At 43.6% G+C, this 19,446-nt stretch overlaps 1 protein-coding gene across 6 annotated transcripts in view; it reads right to left on the bottom strand.

Moving 5' to 3' along the window:
- Positions 1-13,089: 13,089 nt before the first annotated feature.
- Positions 13,090-19,446, bottom strand: part of Mapk9 (mitogen-activated protein kinase 9) — a 41,793-nt gene continuing 35,436 nt past the window's right edge. For 4 of the 6 annotated variants that reach the window (XM_031350671.1, XM_031350670.1, XM_031350673.1 and 1 more), the window contains exons 10-12: positions 18,598-18,661; positions 17,537-17,605; positions 13,090-16,314 (exon numbers count right to left, since the gene is read on the bottom strand). In XM_031350671.1, coding sequence (XP_031206531.1) covers positions 16,172-16,314; positions 17,537-17,605; positions 18,598-18,661 — 276 coding nt within the window. In that variant the 3' untranslated portion in view covers positions 13,090-16,171. Of the gene's footprint in view, positions 16,320-17,536; positions 17,606-18,597; positions 18,662-19,446 lie in introns of all 6 variants that reach the window. The other 2 variants (XM_031350676.1, XM_031350675.1) reach the window with 1 other exon arrangement.

Here is a 19,446-nt window from a genome sequence, read left to right as displayed (position 1 = left end):
GGAGTGGGGGCTTCTGGGTTGGTGAGGGGTGAGGGGGAAGTTTCCCAGAGGTAGCTGTTGGGTAGGTAGCCTTTGTGAGGTTGGCTGAGGAACTCTTTTCCGACAGGTGGTGAGACTGTGTGGCCAAAGGAAATCTTGGGAGATTCCTGAAGACAGCTAGTGGGTGCAGTCTGGAGTTGGGTCCTTGGGGGTAAAAGGAGAGAGACCCCTGGGTTCAGTGGCCATAGACACACTGTGTGGCCTCAGCAGCATTCTGCCTCAGCCTGGGCATACATGCATCAGGTGACTCGGGGAAGCCTGACAACTTGCAAGGTGGCCAAACAGGATCACCAATAAAATGCAAGAACAAAGACGACAGAACTTTGGGCTCCAGCCAATGCACTTTATCAGCCGAGCCCATAAACTGTCCATACTTGGGTCTGGTGAAAGCCCTGCAACATTACCACAAGGGCAGACAGAACACGAGGAGAAAGTCACCCTATACTATAGTCAGCCACAAGGAGAGGTGTGTGTGTGTGTGTGTGTGTGTGTGTGTGTGTGTGTGTGTGTGTGAGAGAGAGAGAGAGAGAGAGAGAGAGAGAATCTCTTATTGTTTACACACCAGGATCCCACAGATTCTGGGTGAAGACTGGGGAGGAGGAGGAAGCAAGAATGCTCATATGTGTATATATGTGCAGTATGAGCCTCCATGTACTAAATGTATGCAATATGTGATTCGTGGTGGTGTTTATGCTGTACACATGCATGCAGAATATCTGGTTGTGATATGTATGCAATATGTGGTGCATCTGCATGTACATTATGTGTGTGACTGAAGGTGATGTGTGAAGCACTGGGTGCATGTGTGTGTGTGTGTGTGTGTGTGTGTGTGTGTGTGATGTATGTGTAGAGTAAGAGTGGATCTGAATGTAGGTGGGATGGGTTCCCAGCACCATCATGACGGTAGTCCCTAATTAAAGGATGCTATCTCAGATGGGATCCTGGCAATGGAACCTGAGATGAGACTGAAGGTTGCTGAGGTGGAAGGAGATTCCAGGGAGCCAGGGCTAGAGCAGGGAAGGAGAGACAGCTCATAAAGGACGCATTGTTAGGATGGTGACCTTCGTGGCCAACTAAAGCCTGTCTTCCTGGAGACTCTGTGGGAACTATACTGAATACAGATGGTTAAGATTACAGAAGGCACAGAGCCTGCCTGCTTCAAAATATCTATTGGAACACCCAGATTCTTGTGGGTCCTACATGAAGCCCATTCAGCTCCCTCCTCCACCACACTAAGCCATGGGCAGTACCTTTTCCAATTTGTGCATGTCTGAGGTCAACTCCAGGGCCAGAGCAGTTTCTGCATCCCAGTTGGGCCATGGCTATTTGCACATCTACGGTTATAAGTAGAATCAGAAGCACAGAGATGCTCAAGCCCCTGAGTCCTAGACATTGGCCCTCATCTTTTTCCATGGCAGAAGCCTGCCTCCCTGTGATGAGCAAGGCTGACTGCCTCCCTATGTGGTTTGACTATGATATGTTCCCCATTATATCAGTCCCTTGGTCCCCAGATGCTGGTCCTACTTTGGAGGCTGAGACATCTGAGCAGGTAGAACACAGCTGGAGAGTGTAGACCACTGAGACACTCATTCGCAGGTTATTCCAGGACCTGGGTCTGGTCCTCTCCCACTGCCTGTGATGAAGTCAAGTTCCTCATCACATACTCCTGCCATGATGATGCTCTGTCCAAGGACAAAGTGACCATGGCCTGAGCCTTCAGAACCCATGAACTGACATGAGTAATCCCTTCCCTTTTATTACCGTCCGCTTGTTCTTGATAGTGAGAAAGAGTGCTGTTTGCTAACCCTGATGGCGTGGTCTTCAGGCCTTTGGAAGTGGTTGTGGGGGAAATTTGAAGACTTTGGAACCGCAGGCTAGAGAGTTCTGAAGTGTTGTATGCTTATCTTAACTGGCAGTTATGGTGGGAACTCAGAGATCAGAACCCTATTGGGAATGCAGACAGCAGAAGACTGCCTTGAGACTTCAGACAGGCACAGGCTCAGGCACAGTGCTGGGAACTGGACCAAGGCGGCTCACCCTGTAGTCTAGCAAAGAACTTCTCTGTATATATATACATCCTGAGACTTTATGGAAGACAGAGTTTAAAGGTAACAAAACGAATTCTCTTTTTCCCTCCTCCCCTCCTTCTCCCTCTCTGTTTCCCTCTCTACCTCCCTCCTTCCTTCCCTCTTTTTCCTTTTTCTTTTGGAGATGCTGAGGATTGAACCCAAGGCCTTGTACATACTAAGTAAGTACCCTACCACTGAAATGTATCCACAATCCTTTTTCCCCATTAAAGCATTTTTTTTTTTGAGATAGAATATATGGTCTGGCCCCCATACACTCATGAGCTTGAATACTTGGCCCACAGGGAGTAATACTATTAGGAAGTGTGTCCTCATTGGAATAGCTGTGGTCTTATTGGAGGAAATGTGTCACTGCAGGAGCTTTGACAGTCTCTTCTTGGTTACTTTTGGATGCAGATGTAGAACTCTCCACCCCTCCAGCACCATGTCTCACTGCTCACTGCCATGCTTCCTGCCATGATAATGGACTGAACCTCTGAAACCGTAAGCCAGCCTCAATGAAATGTTGTCCTTTATGAGTGTTGTCTTGGTTATGGTGTCTCTTCACAGCAATGGAAACCTAAACTAAGACATAGGGTTCCACTAAGTTGCCCAGGATGGCCTTGAACTTATTTCATAGCCCCAGAAAATCTTAAATTCACAAACCTCCTGCCTCAGCTTCCTGGAACTAGGAACTCTGGAACTAGGTCTGGCTTTCCAGAGGAAATGTAAACACAACACATGTACAAACTGTGGCATGGTTGTTACTAGCTGCTTTTAGCCACATTTACAATGAGAATCAGGAGTTTTATAAAAAAAGGATTTGAAAATATACATCCTACCTATGCAAGATGGGGCACCCCCTTAATGCCAGAATACAAGAGGTAGAGGCAGGCAGATCTGTGAGTTTGAAGCCTGGTCTACATATTAAGTTCCAGGACAGTCAGGGCTATGTAGAGAGACCATATCTAAAAATAAATATGAAAGTAAGAAAAAAAGAATAGAATAGAAAAGAAAAGAGAAAGATGGAGAAAATGTGCAGTCTAGCCACAGAAAGAAGCATGTTTAAAGTTGAAGGCATGAAGGGTATGGTTGTTAAAGAAATTGGTACCATTAAAAATAATCCAAACACTTGCATCTTGAAGGCTATGGTAGAGCCCTCGTCTGCTCCCCCAAAGTCCCCCCATCTGTCTGTCTGTCCATTATCTGTCCATTGGTCTGTCTATCATGTGTCTGTCATGAGGTGAACATGCTCCTGCACTATAATGGTCTGCCAGGTGCAAAGGATTAAGTAACCATGAACTTCCTGGAATCCTCAAAACCTTGATATCGAATAAACAATTACTCCCCTAAAATTGTTTTTTCCCCCTTCAGATATTCTGCCATAGCATTAAAGAGTGTGACTAATACAGAGACTCTGAAAGTTAATAAGTTCTTATGCTTGTATTCAAAACTAGCCTTGAGCCATACTGTGATCAATAGTAAGACTTGTGCCAATAATCTCAAACTGTAGATTTAATGGCTTAAAGGGCACATAAAAATATCAGGAAAGGGAGGGGAGGATTGGAGAGAGAAGAGGAAGAGGAGGGAAAGGTTTCATGTTTTAGTACTTTTATGTGTGTTGTGTGGGGATAGGACATTAAGGCTACATTCTCCCTAATGTATATGCGGAATTCTGAAAACTGTAGTGCTGGGTATGCAGTCTCTCATCTCAGACATTGAGAACTGCATTAAGTCCTCTCATCTCTCAAGGCTTAGGAGACCAGGACCCTGGGGAGGGGACATGAAAATGCAACAGGCAACCCATGCAGACCATAGAAGGGCAGCAAATTGGTCCTGAAAAAGCACTATCACTTTTCACCTGGTGGGAGCCCTTAGCACTTCTGAGCCTGGCAGAGAGCACAAATCCTATCTTAGGTTCTGGCAGGAAGCCACTGCCAGAGAGACAGGAAAACCACCAGAGACTCTGGAATTTTTGCAGAGGTGAAGCAGCCAAATTGGAGACTATGGACACAAAGTTGCCAAAAGAAGGCCTGTCTCCACAACAAGACAGTAGCCCAATTTTGAGGGTGTGTAGGTGAAGGAAACCCTTCCATGAGTAAAGCTTTGCTTCCTACAGTTGAGGTTTTGACGGCTCTGGGAACAGAGGGCTCAGGTTCATTCAGACTAGCACCAGTGCTTGACTGGACTGAGGTAATCAACCCGCTCCAATGTGTCAAACAGAAGGAAGGGAGGGAGGGGGCTGCCAATAGTGAGAGAAAAGAGTGCATGGAGCCTGCACTAAACAAACAAACAAAAAAACCACAATGTTTAGTGCACTGTAGAAGAATTAATAGGAATGGGGATACAGCACATTTATTAGAGCTCTTGACTAATGTAGGTTCAACAACCAGCACATAAAAATGAAGAAAAAGAAGAGGAAGAGGAGGTTGAAGAAGAAGAGGAGGAAGAAGAGGAAGGAGAAGACAAATAAAATGAAACAAAAGACAGGTTATCTACTATAGATGTGATATACCATATATATGCAAGGCTAAATAACAAGTGTAATTCAAAATAGTCTTGACACTGGAATGAGCAAACAGGGCATTAAAAATAACAATGAAAATACAAGATACAGAAAAAGAGATGAATTGATTAAAAAATTAAAAAAAATTTCATTGAGATCTCTGAAAAATGATGGTGAAGGGCTGGAATAAGAATTTCTCTGGGGTTCAGACCACGCACCTCAGCTTCCTGGATTAAGGAAGTGAAGGTTAAGACCAGTGAAGAGGACCTGAGTTTGATGCCCAGCACCCACATCTGGTAGTACTTACAACGGCTCTAAGGGATCTGATGCCCTCTTCTGGACTTTGAGGGTACCCACAACCACATGCACACATCCACACACAACACACACAAATAATTAAAATTAAATATAAATCCCCAAAAGTAATTTCACAAAAGAAATTATTTACATGTCAATAAATATAGAAAGAAAGAAAGAGAGAAAGGAAGAAAGAAAGAAAAAGAAAGAGTTTTAACTTGAAGTCTTTGCTACTCAGCTTCCCAATGCTGTGACGTTACAGGCTATCACTTAAAAGGAGGAAAGGTTTGTTTGGCTTCTCATCTCAGAGGTGTCTGCCCACAGTCATTTGGTCCTGTTGCTCTAGACCTGTGGTGAAGCTGAGCATCATGGTAGGTACATGTGAAGGAGGAAGCTCCCTCTTCCTTATGGCATCCAGGAAGCAGAAAGGCAGAAAGGAGTTAGGGTTCCATTAACTACTTCAAAAGCATGCCCCAAATGATTTGACTGACATTGTACCTCACCTCCTCGAGACTGCATTGCCACCTCCCAGTAGCACACAGGCTGCCAGCCAAGCCCTCAGCACACCGGCCTTTATGGAACATTCCAGATCCAAACCATAGAAGCCATCATGGAAGTGTGATCTCACCTACATGGGGACTACTGCACATTCACTGGAAGGAGAAAACAGGAGGTAAGCTGCCTCTCGGGCTTGCTTATCTGGTCATGACAAGGACAGAGAGTTCATTCCCCACTAGAGGGACACAAAGGAGAAGGATAATTTTGGAAGTCGTGGGGCAGTAAAATAGTTGGAGCTATTGAATACTGGCCTTTCACAGATTCTAATCCCCGGAGCCTGTGAACCAGTTGTATTATATAGCAAAGAAGACCACAGCAATGTACAATTGCAGGACTGAAATCAGGGATATGAGCCTGGACTGTCACCATGGGCCCAAGTCAATCATACGAACTCCTCAAAGCAGGTAAGCCATTCTGGCTGAAGCAGACAGTCAGAGAGATCCAAATAGAGAGCCTTGAACTGCACTGCTGGCTCTGAGTTGCAGGGACCATTTGTAAAGACTAGAAAGAGAAGACTAAGATAACTCCCCTTAGCTAGTGGCAAGGAGCTAGAGACCTCCATCACACAAGTACGCAAGCCTGAAGTTGGCCAGTGCTCCTGGAGGAAGCATGTGTCTCCCAGAGTCCCTCCTCACTATAAAAGCCAACCCACTGATACCTTTGTCTGGTGTTCTGCAGCAAAGACAGTGCCTAGGCCAACCTAAAGGTTCTAGACCACAGAAGTGCGAGCTGATAAATCATGGTTGCTCTAAATGTGGTCTACGTTCTCTGCCATTTGTTATGGCAGCAACAGAAAACTAATACAGCAGTAAAGCTGCATATCCCCCGACTCAGCAGTCCTGTTCCCATCGGAGAAACGTGCCCCAAGACACACAGAGAAATGCTTAGCACAGCACCATTTGCCACAGCCTCAACCTGGAAATGATCCAAGTGCCTATCAGCAAAAAGGATAAGTCAATTATGCTGTCGGATGTGGCAGCAAGGAGGGTAGGACTTACAACTGTTCAATAACGTGGAGAGACTCAGAAATGAGGACCTACCTATCGAGCTGGGAACTCAGCCCAGGGAACTCGATGGCTAAGGATGGGAGAAGGGTGACTTTGAGGGTCTGTGACTGGAAATAGGATAAGAGGGAGCCTGCAGGGAGTATGAAGTGTCATGTGGGGATCTGGGTGGTTCTGTGTCTACAGGTGAACTCAGCTTGGAAAACTTTACTGAGCCATCCGCTTGACGGCTGTCCAATTGCTCATATATACGTTACATTTCAGAGAGACGGCTATTTCTATAGAAAGCATACCCATTCATAACCATGTGGTTTGTAGTCTGCTGACACCAGGTATATTGATGTCATGTGTAGATCTATATACAATTCTTGTAACTGGGACTGAACCCCGGGGCTTGTATATGATGGTTCAAATGCTCTACCAACTGGGCTACACCCTCCCTCCCCAAGTCTTTCTTTGACTTAGAAAGGGATCAGTGTCACGGTGGTACACACTGTAATCCTAACACTTGAGAGCAGAGGCAGGAGGCTCATGAGTTCTAGGCCAGCCTGGACTACACAATTCTGTCTCAAAAAAAAAGAAAGAAAGAGAAGGAAAGAAAGAAAAAGGAAGAAAGAAAGAAAGAAAGAAAGAGAGAAAGAAAGAAAGAAAGAAAGAAAGGAAGAAAGAAGGAAAGAGGAAAAAGAGGAAAAAGCCATCTTCAAGATCAGGTGTGAGCCTCCTGTATTAGTTTTCCTGACTTATCTTACCCAGCAGTCATCCCCAGCTGGGGCCAAGGACTGATATGTTTGTTGACCACATCCACTGACACTAGATTATTTGGTTGTCAGGGCAGGAGTGGTGGGCCTTGTGTATGGTTCTGTCTCTAGCCAAAGATCCAGAACAGAGGAGACAGATGCTCAGAGGACATGTGATGAAACAGAATGAAAACAGAGTAGGGATGAAGGATGGGCAGGACGCTTACAGCCTGTGACTTTGGGAAACATCCCAGCACAGCTGAAGTCGTGGGTTGTTACAGACTTGAAAGGGTCAGCTTTGACTTGGGTAGAGGAGGAGCGATGTTCCTGGCCTCCATCCAGGCTGATGCCTATTTCTAGACTTGGAGCTGTGTGCCACACACACACACACACACACACACACACACACACACACACACACACACACACGTGTATTATGGATGGATGTACAAGTGGGTGGATATGAAGGCACTGTAATGACAGTCTCATCTCATAACCAGGTTTGGCCTCTTCCAGGAAGGCTCCTGAGGCTTCAGCATCACAGTAGTTAGAGGAGTTGGAGTATCCTTCCCTTTCCCTGCCCCCACGTGTAGAGTGACAGCTGTTAGCCCTTTTGCCCGACCCTAACAAGATCTGCCATTTCCAAGAGGAAATTCTTTTCTGTACAATTTTTCTGACACTTAAAGGGGGAAGGGAATGCAGTGATGGCACACACCTTTAATCCCAGCACTCAGGAGGCAGAGGCAGGTGGATCTCTGAGTTCAAGGCCAGAGTGATTTCCAGGACAGTCAGGGCTACATGAAGAAATCCTGTCTCAAAAACAAAAACAAAAAACCAAACAAACCAACCAAACAAAAAAGAAACAAGCAAACCCCAAACAAACAAACAAAAACAAAACAAAACTATGTATCTGAACAACTAAGTCATCCTTGTATTCTGGAACAAGGCATACAGTGCTGAGTTCAGTTGACAGCCATGAGGAGGCCATAGAATCTTCTTTGGGATCCAGATGAAACCTAATCTCAAGCTGGATTTGGGGAAGCTTCAAGAATCTTCAGTAAAATAGGGTTTATCTGTTTCTTGAACTCAATACCAGATTAGTTTAACTTGGGGGTTGGGAGCTGGTGGCACTTGGCTACATCACTTTATTTGATGGCCACTGGTCCATCTGAGTTTTCTAGAAACCATCTAAACATCTAAGAGAGGGAAGGGGTGGGTGTCTGTCATCAAACTGAAGACGCCAGCTCTGCACGCACGCCCTTGCTTTGGGAATGCATGTTCCCTGTGTCTGCAGGTGAAAATAACCACATCACCCTCAAGGAAGTGCTGAGATAGTTAGCACATTTGATGTGTCCTGCAGTTGTGTTTCTTGGGACAATTTCTTAAGTTTGCATTTATAAGAAAATGCCTTTGCACAGATGGTCGCAGTTGCCAGAAGGTTCTAAACACTTTCTCCAGTGGCTCCCTGATTCCATTTCCCATCTTTGCACTCATTTTACTTTCTAATGTGTGTGTGTTTGTATGTATGTGTGTATGTGTGCAAACCAGAGAACCACCTCGATGTTATTCCACCGTTTTATCTTTGGAGATGGGAGCTCACACTTAGGCTAGGCTGGCTGGCAGCAAGCCCCAGGGACTGATGTGCCTCCACATCAACAGCACTGAGATGACCAGTGGCTGGGGCCACACCAGGCCTTGTGTGGGTCTGGAGGATTGAACTCTGATTCTTTACAAGGCAAGCACTTTCCAAACTGAGCCACTTTCGGCACAGCCTGCCTCCCCCGTTTCCTAGTTTCTAGATCCCTTCTCCTACCTTTAGTATTCCTTTTTGCTTGAGTTTGCTCTGTTCATTTGTGCTAATCTTTCTTGACTTGAATGCTGAACACATAATTTTTTGAAACGTGTGGTAAATGTTCATCAGTCTGTGCAGGTTACTATAAAATTTGGCATGCAGGCTATGCAGTTTTGGGGGGAATTTGATATTTTTCTTCATAATTTCCTCTCTCATCTAAAGAGTGCAATCTCTTCAAGTTTATTTTCAATTCTGTTAGCATTATTATATCAGAAAATCTTATGATGCCAATTTGGGAGTTTATTGTCACTTCCTCTGTGAACTGGTAGTTGATTTTCCTTTAATTCCCACTGTATGATCAAAACAAATTTGCCTGGTGAGTTATACTATTCCCTATGAGCCCAGTTAAATCCTGGTACTCTGCACTTCTAGGCTTTTATTTAGCTTTGACATGTTTGGCCTGGCTATGAATATACTGGTTTGGCTGTATATTCATACTTTAGACAGAACTTGTTGATCTGTTTCTCCTGTGATATAGTTAATGGTTTATGTACCCACGGTTGCCCTTATATAGAATAATATATGGTTGGATGCTTTTGTAATCTTGTGTTTTGCTACACCTGTATTTACTCAGGATCCTTATGCATGCTGATCAATTTGCTTGAGCCATTTGCATTTATTGATTGATTGATAGATTTCTCTGTATAACTGCCCTGGCTGTCCTGATACTCGCTTTATAGACCAGACTGGCCTCAAACTCCGAGATCTGCCTGCTTCTGTCTCCTGATTCCTGGGATTAAAGACACGCACCACCATGCCTGGTGCATTTATTTTAATAACTTATTTATGGTTACATTTCCTTTTCTTTTCCAATTTTCCTGAATGAATTTCCTTCTTCTATATCATGTCACAAATTTTAATTTCCTATTAACTTTACCAATTTCTTTTTCTTTTTTATGTTTTCTGTGTATGAATGTTCTACCCACATGTGCACCATGTGTATACCTGGTGCCTTTGGAGATTAGAAGAAGGTGTCAGCTCTAAGAGTAGAACTGGAATTATAGACAGCTGTGAGCTGCCACAAGGGTGCCAGGAAACAAACTCAGGTCCTCTGGAAGAACAGCAAGTGCTCTTAACTGCTGAGCCATCCCTCAGTCCTGTAGAATGTCAAGTCTCCATTTCCGTGACCCTCATCTACAAGCAGGTCTTTACCATGTTCTCACATCCCTCTGGGCTCCTGGCTTCATCTCCACTGCTGAAGCCTGTGTCCTTCTGCAACCTCTCCCTTGAAGTCCTGTGGTGAAGGGAGGTATTCAAAGGTTCCCCAACAGTCCCTTAGATTCTGGGTTCTTCAGAGATGTCTACTGTTAATGTGGACTTGTGTAGCTACATGAATACTGGTCACTGTGAATACCAAACGTTTATCAGCAGACACAAGTATGTCTCTTCTTGTAACTCTGTCTATAAAAATTAGATGTATACCTTTTGTATACATGAGTTAACAGATATTAAAAATCTGGTTGCTTACAAAAAGCAATAGGGAGAATCAATGACTATGTAGTAGTATAAATTCATGTGTTCATATGTGTGCATTCATGTATCTGTGCAGATATAGGATAACACATACATGGGAAATGAACATGTAGGGGATCTGGAAAGGGCACACAGGAATTTTTTGTTCTATTCTTTCTGTTTTTCTTGAAGCAGAACTTTTCTTGAACTCTTTTTTTTTTTTGACGTTACCTCAAAATTAAAACTTGAAGACTTAATGGGATCAATCAACACAGCATAGGAATTAGCTTTGGGGGGCCCACAGTGTGGCAGTGTAAGTCTCAGAAGGAATAATGAGATATTCAGACAGAAAAGCAGAGCCTCTGGTGAGATCATGCAGGCAGCCTTGAAGCTGTGCCCATTTGAACACCAAGTACTAAGCAGAAAAAACAAGGGGCAGCAGCAGCCATTATCGGGTTGCATCTTACCTGGGGGCCACCAAGTAGCCCTGGCTGATGCAAAGAAGCACTTCCTGACAGCATGTGTCAGCAAATGACTGTCACCTGGATAGATGGATTGAGGAAGTCACTCTTCTTTAAGCCCTCAGGAGATTCTTGCTCACAGTGAGATGATCAACTGTGGCTGACAGTATGAAAAGAGTGACAGATGGGGCATCCCCAGGGTAAACCCTCACAGACAAGCTTCTCATCACAAGCAGGAATGTAACTGAGAAGGGGGTTGGGCTGTCATCACTCTAACTCAGTGGTCAGCTTCTGTGTCTATGACAGCGGGCCACAGAGATATGCAATGTCTTTTGGTGTGATTTAATATAAAGGTCACATTATTACTCAAATGTATGATTATCAAAAGATCAAGCAAACCTGTGTGAGCTTCAGGTATACGCCCCAGATTCCAGAAAATACAAGAGAGGGGAAAAAGGTCAATGCAACCTTATGGAAACTGTTATACATGGTCAGAGGGTATGCATCTTACTGGACAACCTGTTTCGGCCTGCTCTCTCCTGCTGTAACAGAATACCTGAGACCAAATAACTTATAAAGATAGGAAATGTATTTGGCTCATGGTTCTGGAAGTTAAGGAGCGCTGCATTGTGCAGGTACTTGCTCAGCTTCTGGCGAGGGCCTATTGCTATAAGATATCATGATAAAACTTGCAGAAAGGGGAATGACACACAAGCAAGTGCACATTCACCAGAAGTGCAGAGGAGGCCATGACTTGCTTTCTAACAAGCCATCCCTGAGGCAACTAACCTCGTCTGATACTTAACTCACTCTCATGAGACCCAATCCAGACTTAAGAGAATACACCCAGTTCCTAAAGAAAGGCATTAATCCCACCAACAGAGCCTCCTGAGATCCAAACACTTCTACCTGTTAGAGGTCCTCGCAATTCTGATTCTTCTGGGGACCAACATGAACCTCTGTGACAAACAGTACCTGTGATGGTTGGTCTTGAGAATCTCCTTGATGGGATTTGGACCTACCTAGGAGACACACATCTGGGCATGTCTACGAAGGCATCTCTAGAGAGGTTTAACTGAGGGAATATCCACCCTGAAATTGGATGGCACCATCCCATTGGCTATATGTGTATGTGTTCCCCAGATTGAGCAGAGAGAAGAAAGAGACAACGAGCCAAGCATCAGGGTTCATCTGCCTCTGCTTCTTGATTGTGGACACAATATAAAGAGCTGTCTCTAGTTCTAGCCACCCTGTCTTCCTAATAAGATGGACTGGACTCCCAAACTCTGAGCCAAAATAAACCTCCCTATTTTTGTAAGGTATTTTGTCACAGCAGTGAGAAACACCATCACCAGCAGTGAGTGACTGACACTCCATCCAGGCCACATCAAACTGTTACTGCTGGGGATGAGAGAATACTAAAGAACACAACAGCTAGAAATCACATGCCTTCACAGATGCTGATGGGCTGTGGCTGAAGGGACAGATGATGCTCACAGTGACAACTTTTGAAGGCAATCTCAGCCAGTGTTGGAAGAAGCCCTCCCTGGATTCTCAGGTCTCATGTCTCTGCCTGTCGAGGCATGCCTCTAGCTCCACTTCCCTTTCTATGCTGGGGATGTGGGTGAGATGGCCTTGAACTTCCTTTCCAACTTTGAGACACCAAGCCAGAGGACTGAATAGGAAACACTCTTGTCACAACGGCTGCTGGGCTTTTAAGCCATGGAGGAGCACAGTGGCTCCACACTTTGAGACACAGGATGGGACCAGCTCCTAACTCATGGTTGTAACACAGCCTTCCTTACAAATCATGGTGAGATTTAGCTGCATGGAGATGTGATTCACCACCCTACCACTCTATTACTGTTACTGCCTCTGACTGATTATTTGAAATGACAACAATGAAAATACCTTTGGGAGGCGGCAGAGGCAGGCGGATTTCTGAGTTTGAGGCCAGCCTGGTCTACAGAATGAATTCCAGGACAAGCCAGGGCTACACAGAGAAACCCTGTCTTCAACCTGCCTCCCCTCCTCACCCCCCCCCCCAAATTCTCAGTGCTTGGAAACAAGTGAAATGAGAACAGCTCATCCCGGGCACAAAACCACAAGTACACAGGCACCATTAACAGCTTTTAGACGTATACATAGAGACAGCTTGGCAGGTTCTCCTGGTTACATCTTGTGAGAATACAACATCACCAATATTCCAACCACATTGTACAATTTTTTAAAGTCAAAACCTACTGCCATTGTTTTGAAAACAGATGCAGAGATTAGAACTAACAGCAGCACTCCTACTTTGGGTTTGAAAACACTTCCGAATGTCTGAAATTATGACACTTCAACATCTATTCGTGTTAGGTTTGTAATCAAAATGGTGATGTGGAGAGATACAGTCAGTCAATTGTCACTTTGAAACACACAGGAATTGGACATGCTGTACATTTTCTCTTTTAAAATGTAGTTTGTATTATTTTCCACCAATTAAAACACATAATATATTTTATTATAAAACATTAGGCAATGTTACTTTTGAGATACGCAATCTGAAAGGTCACACCTGTACTGACTACCAGCATGAGACATTGGAGAAGTCATAGCAGACAGACTCACACATCACTCAGCCCAGATGAAACCAGTGTTGGGTTTTTTGCTTTAGATGCAGGCCCTGACTGTCAGCAAGGGCCAATGGAGGGCTTTCTCCTTCTAACACCAGGGGTCTGGTCTTTGTGTTCTAAAGATAAGAGCACAGCCTGGTTTTGACTGTAGGCCCAATGCTTGAGGCACTATGCAGTCCATGTTCTGAGGCCGCTCTCCTACCCTGGCTGCACGTGTCTGCCCTCCAGACCTGCGCTTGAAACTCAGACCTGGAAGGGGCAGTCATTCCACTTTTGGCTGAAAATTAAGCCAACAACAACAAAAACTAACCTAGTGCAAATTCCAGATAATCATTAGTTACCCGGTTTATAAAAATACATGTCCAAAATAGTGACTTCCAGGGTGTGTACAATATAAATTACAAAAATAAAATAGAAAAGATGAAAAAGTTGAGCACATTTTTCAGTTCTTCATCCAACATCGGCATTTGCCTACAGAGGTCAGTTCAAAACCATTTGCATTGTCCCAGGACCCTGGCAAATCTAGGCTCAGGAGGGAGGACCCTGAAACTGGGGTGAGGTATTTCTGGCCGGTCATAGGTGCACTTGCCTGATGGAAGAGGGTCTTGGCATGAGACCCTGTCCACACCAGCACAGGCTCCATCCACAAGACTCAATGGATATGCAGAGTAAGGGGAGAGAGAAAGCCACTCTTTGGGGGCACTGGATCCACTCACAGCAGTCTCAATCATAGCATGCTCCCCTTACAGTGTAGGGCAGATAATGCAGCTCCTTTCTGTGTTTCCTCCTTAAGTTTCAGGGAAATCATTTAAAGAATGTGCACCAGCAGGAAGAGCACAGTATGATGTTGACTCTATACACTGTGGGACTTCAGGCTCCCAGGGCCCAATAACCGAAGTCATAGACAGGTGTCTCTGCCCCCACCCATACTAGCATTTCCACTTTGTACCTGAAAGTGTACATACATGATCTAAAACTAACCCTTATTTCAGTTTAATGTTGTTCATTAAAGGTTCCAATGATCAGACCAACCATTAGGATACAACTGGTGCAGACAGAATCACGTATTAGATGGTACTTTTCATATAAGTTCTTATCAAATTTCTTCCTAGAACACACTCCATAGCTCCCAAAGTAACTGAACACAAGATATGAATTGTTAACAAAATAAGCTCGAGGGAGAAAATGCTCTGAGCGCAGGTAGCCATGGTATGACCATCTCCGCTCCATTTCTGCAACAACACAGAGAACTCAGCATCTTATCAAATCCTGAGTAATTTACAGATCAGGGTCTGAAAGTATCAATTTCAGGTGAGCAGTTTTAAATCAGAAAATATTCAAGAATGAATTCCTACTCTCTAGAATATTTCTTCTGTGTTCTTCTGAGTGTTTCTAGAACATTTGAGGAATTCCCTTAGAAACAGGAAATGCCTCCACAAAATGGAAAAAGAGCAGCAAACAGGCACCGTAAGTGAACGCAGTCTCCTAAGAGGTCACGTGCTCTGTCTAGCTGGACGTAGTGGCTTCTGTCAGTGAGAAAGACAAGCTAGGAGGTAAAGCTGCAGAAGGAAAGGCTGTGAGAGCCAATCACAGGGTCTCACAGGAGAGGGGAGCAAAGGATGGGTGGGCTCAGGGAAGGAGGCACTGTTCAATGACCCTTCTGGGGAAGCCACTCTGTCAGCTCTATGCCAACATTAAGCAGTAGGTTCAGGAATCTGCCACTTCATTCTGTTGAGATGGGGTGCTTTGTGATAAAGAAGGTGAAGTTCTGTGGAGGATTCTAGATCCACATTCAAAGGATCAAGAAAAAAGGAAATGTGTGGGCAGGATTTAAGGTGACGTATGTCTTAAGCAGCATGAAATATTACTGGGAACTTTGTCATGCAGAAAGCTGTACGTAAAGTATCCCACAGTGGGCAGTTTAAAGGGCACAGAGTGTCTATAGAAAGCAGTGGTAATTCTCAGCCTAAAACACCACAAATTTATGAAAAGCTGTATTTTTATTTATTAAATAAATTTAATTATATTCCTTCTGAAATACAAAAGATAGAATAAATCATACCATAAAGTGGGTAAGATATGATAATATGACGGTGGCCAATTAATACACATAATCTATTCTTTTATGGACAGACACCAAATTACTAAAGAGGATTAAGAGATTATTCTAGAAGCAGAACTACCTGGAAGATTATTTGGCATTTAAATACTGATTCCCAAAGTGCTACATGGGCAAGTTCAAGCAAGCATTTGTGGTCACATGCATACGAGTCCCCACGTTACACATGAGCTGTCACCACAGACACCACACAACTGGAAAAGAAATTCAGCTATTCTAATTGCTCACCTGAAATGATCTTGAACAAAATTTCTAACAGTGTGGTTTGTACTTTGTCTTCAGACATAGTCTGCCTCATCTCATAGTCTAAGCAGGCAATCCTATTGGAACTGAGCAGGGCAAGGCATCGTGTTTCTTACATGCAGAACATGGAGATTTTCGATTTGGTTCCATCAGCTCCCATGTGCTCAGGGCCATGGAAGCAAGAGTTCCTTCACAGACAAGTGCGCTGTCTCCAACGTATCATCGGCAGCCTTCCAGGGGTCCTGTTGAGGCATCGAGACTGCTGTCTGTGTCTGAGGCCAGGGTGTGCTCAGTGGACATGGATGAGATGTCATTGATGGATGACGACTGAGAAGGAGTAGCCTTGCTACTTACTGCTGCATCTGTGCTAAGAAAACCAAATGGAATAAAATCTGAGGCACGCATCCTGCACGCCAGGCGTGGGGCTTCAGGCTACTTCTCCATTCTGTGCCTTGCAGTTTCCTGATTCTCATGATCAACAGAACTGAGACTGCTCAACTACACTTGGAGCTTCTGGGATTTTTCCTTGAGTCTTCTTTGGTTCAGTTTCGAAACAGTCTTGGGCTTTCCCTACAGTACTCTTCCCCTGCTACCCTGTGGTCACATATGACCATGTTGATTACTTAAAAGATATACCCGCTGACTTCAAGTAGACCTTAAAAGAAAATGGATGAATTTATCTTACAATTATCACAAGAGGCTTAGGCCTGAATAGGAGCCAAGTGTCATGGACATTTTATGTACAACAGATCTATCTCACCTCGTCTATAGAAAAAAAGCATCAGGATTCAAATGAATCTTTTGTAATAAAAACGCTTTCTAAAATATACACCCCAAAAAGGAAATTTAGTGACTGCTATAGATTTTATTTTTGCCTAATGAGTCAGGAAATCATTATTTTAATTTCAAAGGTAAATAAAGCTGTCCTACTTCCTACTACATTAAGCAGTAGGTTCAGGAATCTGCCACTTCATTCTATTGAGATGGGGTGCTTTGTGATAAAGAAGGTGAAGTTCTGACCTTCAGACCAACCATTAGGATACAACTGGTGCAGACAGAATCACGTATTAGATGGTACTTTTCATTTAAGTTCTTATCAAATTTCTTCCTAGAACACACTCCATAGCTCCCAAAGTAACTGAACACAAGATAAGAATTGTTAACAAAATAAGCTCGAGGGAGAAAATGCTCTGAGCGCAGGTAGCCATGGTATGACCATGTGTTAGCATGGCCTGAGCAAAATAAAGCACACAGGGTCTTAGGTCTGCATGTCCTTCCTTTCCTAAACTGGATGGATTGGAGCAAACAGGATCACACATTTTGAAATCTCTTCAAATCCAATTCCTTCCTCTCTAAACAGAGCTGACAACAGCAGTCTCAAGATCACAACAGGAATGTTTCAAGTGCAGCTTAGGGCCTGGCACCTCAAAAAACATGAGTGCAAAGTCATTGCTACCAGGATCAGGACAAGTCAGATGACAATGTCACACTAAGGTGGCCCAAGTGACATTAACATACCATTGCCATTTATAAGCATTGAATAGATAAAGAAAATATTAGACAACAGAATAAAGCAACACCAACCTGAAGGCTGGTCTTTTACCCCATTCTTGCTTCTTTCTTCCCAGTCCATCACTTCTTTGTAAATTAGTTCTTCAAAGAGAAACAGAAGTCGAGATATTTTGTCATTTCCCCTGCACCAAACTCTGCCTCCAGATCCCAAGTGCCACCCCGGGCCCTGGGATGTCTTAACTTCCTTTGGCTTCCACATGTTATCAGGGGCTCACAGTAGCAGCATACTGTAAGCACATACTATGATCGTTGCCATGATGACTGTGTGTATGAGTGGGCCGCTGGTATGCCAATCTGAAAAGTCTATGATTAATGTTGACCTGTACTGACTATGGCCCTTAGTTACCATTAAACACGCTTCCAAGTCATAATGAAAGCTTCCAGGTTTTACTTGTTAACCAACTTAGTTCACTGTAAATGTGAGGTTCATCTTAAAGCACTAGTAATACCTTCCTGACTATTTTTGGCAATTTCCTCCAAACTAGATTTTAAAACATATAACTACATGGCTTAACATACACAGACAACCTGTCCCTTGTCTGGGCTCTCTCACATCTGCTTAAACTGGAATCTTTGTAAGGAACATGTGGCCTATATATTGGGTTTGCTCCAAACTTCCATGCTATCAAGAAGTGTGATACACTTCCTGACTTCCATGCTTATGCTTATGTGATGACAGGAAGTCACATGGACAGTCCTTGCGTTTCACCTGAAGCAAATTTTGATGTCATACATATTCTATTCTAACACTGCTAGTGTCACAGTCGTTCTCAGCCAGGAAGTGAGAAGAGAGGACAGTGGGGTTTCTGGGTTTCAAGTTCTTTCCTAAGAGGCTAGTATGAATAAGAAATAAAAAAACATGTTCTGTAGGACTACAGGAATACGTTCTGTAGGACTCTGGAACATGTTCTATAGGACTATGGAGTATGTTCTGTAGGGCTATAGGAACATGTTCTGTAGGACTCTGGAACATGTTCTATAGGACTATGGAGTATGTTCTGTAGGGCTATAGGAACATGTTCTGGTGGACTATGGGATCATCATAAGTAGGGATCTAAACACACCAGTCTTACCTTTCCACTCTTCAATCGCATGCTCTCTTTCTTCCAACTGGGCATCATAAATTTGAGGTGGTGGCTGAAATGACATGTCAGGTCGATAGCTCAAAACTAATGGGCGATGCTGGGAAGATAACACTACTTAGAACGTTTCAAGTCTAGTTATGGACTTAATTTAGTTAGCATGTTCTAGATTTTTTTTTGTAAGCATGATATATTTTATCAGTTTAAAAAACAATTACAGGGGGCTGGAAAGATGGCTCAGTGGTTAAGAGCACTTGACTGCTCTTCCAGAGGTCCTGAGTTTAATTCCTAGCAACCACACAGTGGCTCACAACCATCTATAATGGGATTTGCTGCCACCTTCTGGTGTGTCTGAAGACAACTTTTATATACAAATAAATATATATGTATATGTATATATATACACACACACACACACACATACACACACATAAAACAGGAAGTTAACCAAAAGTGAGTTACCATAATAAACCTCAATAATCACATGACCTCAAAATGTTCTACAGATACTGCCCAAATGAAATTACAAAATCAATAACGATAGGCAGCTCTGAGGTTCAGCTGTGTGGGAACTGAGTGAGGTTTGGTACTTTCTTAGAACATAGTTTCAGTTTCTAATTCTTCATGACAGACACCCATGCCTAAGCCACAAGCTCATGAATAGAACATTCCATAACTTGGCTGTTCCCAAATCTGATTCTTTTGATATATCACAATGTAACAATGGCAGTTATATCTATACTCAGGACACAACAGTAGTCCCCAGCTGGTATGAAGCAAACACCCACTGTGTTAGTTTTTTACTCATAGCTAAAGGTCATTCACAAGGGATGCTGTAAA

Source organism: Mastomys coucha, unplaced genomic scaffold (genome assembly GCF_008632895.1).
Source record: "Mastomys coucha isolate ucsf_1 unplaced genomic scaffold, UCSF_Mcou_1 pScaffold5, whole genome shotgun sequence".
NCBI lineage: Eukaryota > Metazoa > Chordata > Mammalia > Rodentia > Muridae > Mastomys > Mastomys coucha.
This window is presented reverse-complemented; position numbering and strand designations above follow the sequence as displayed.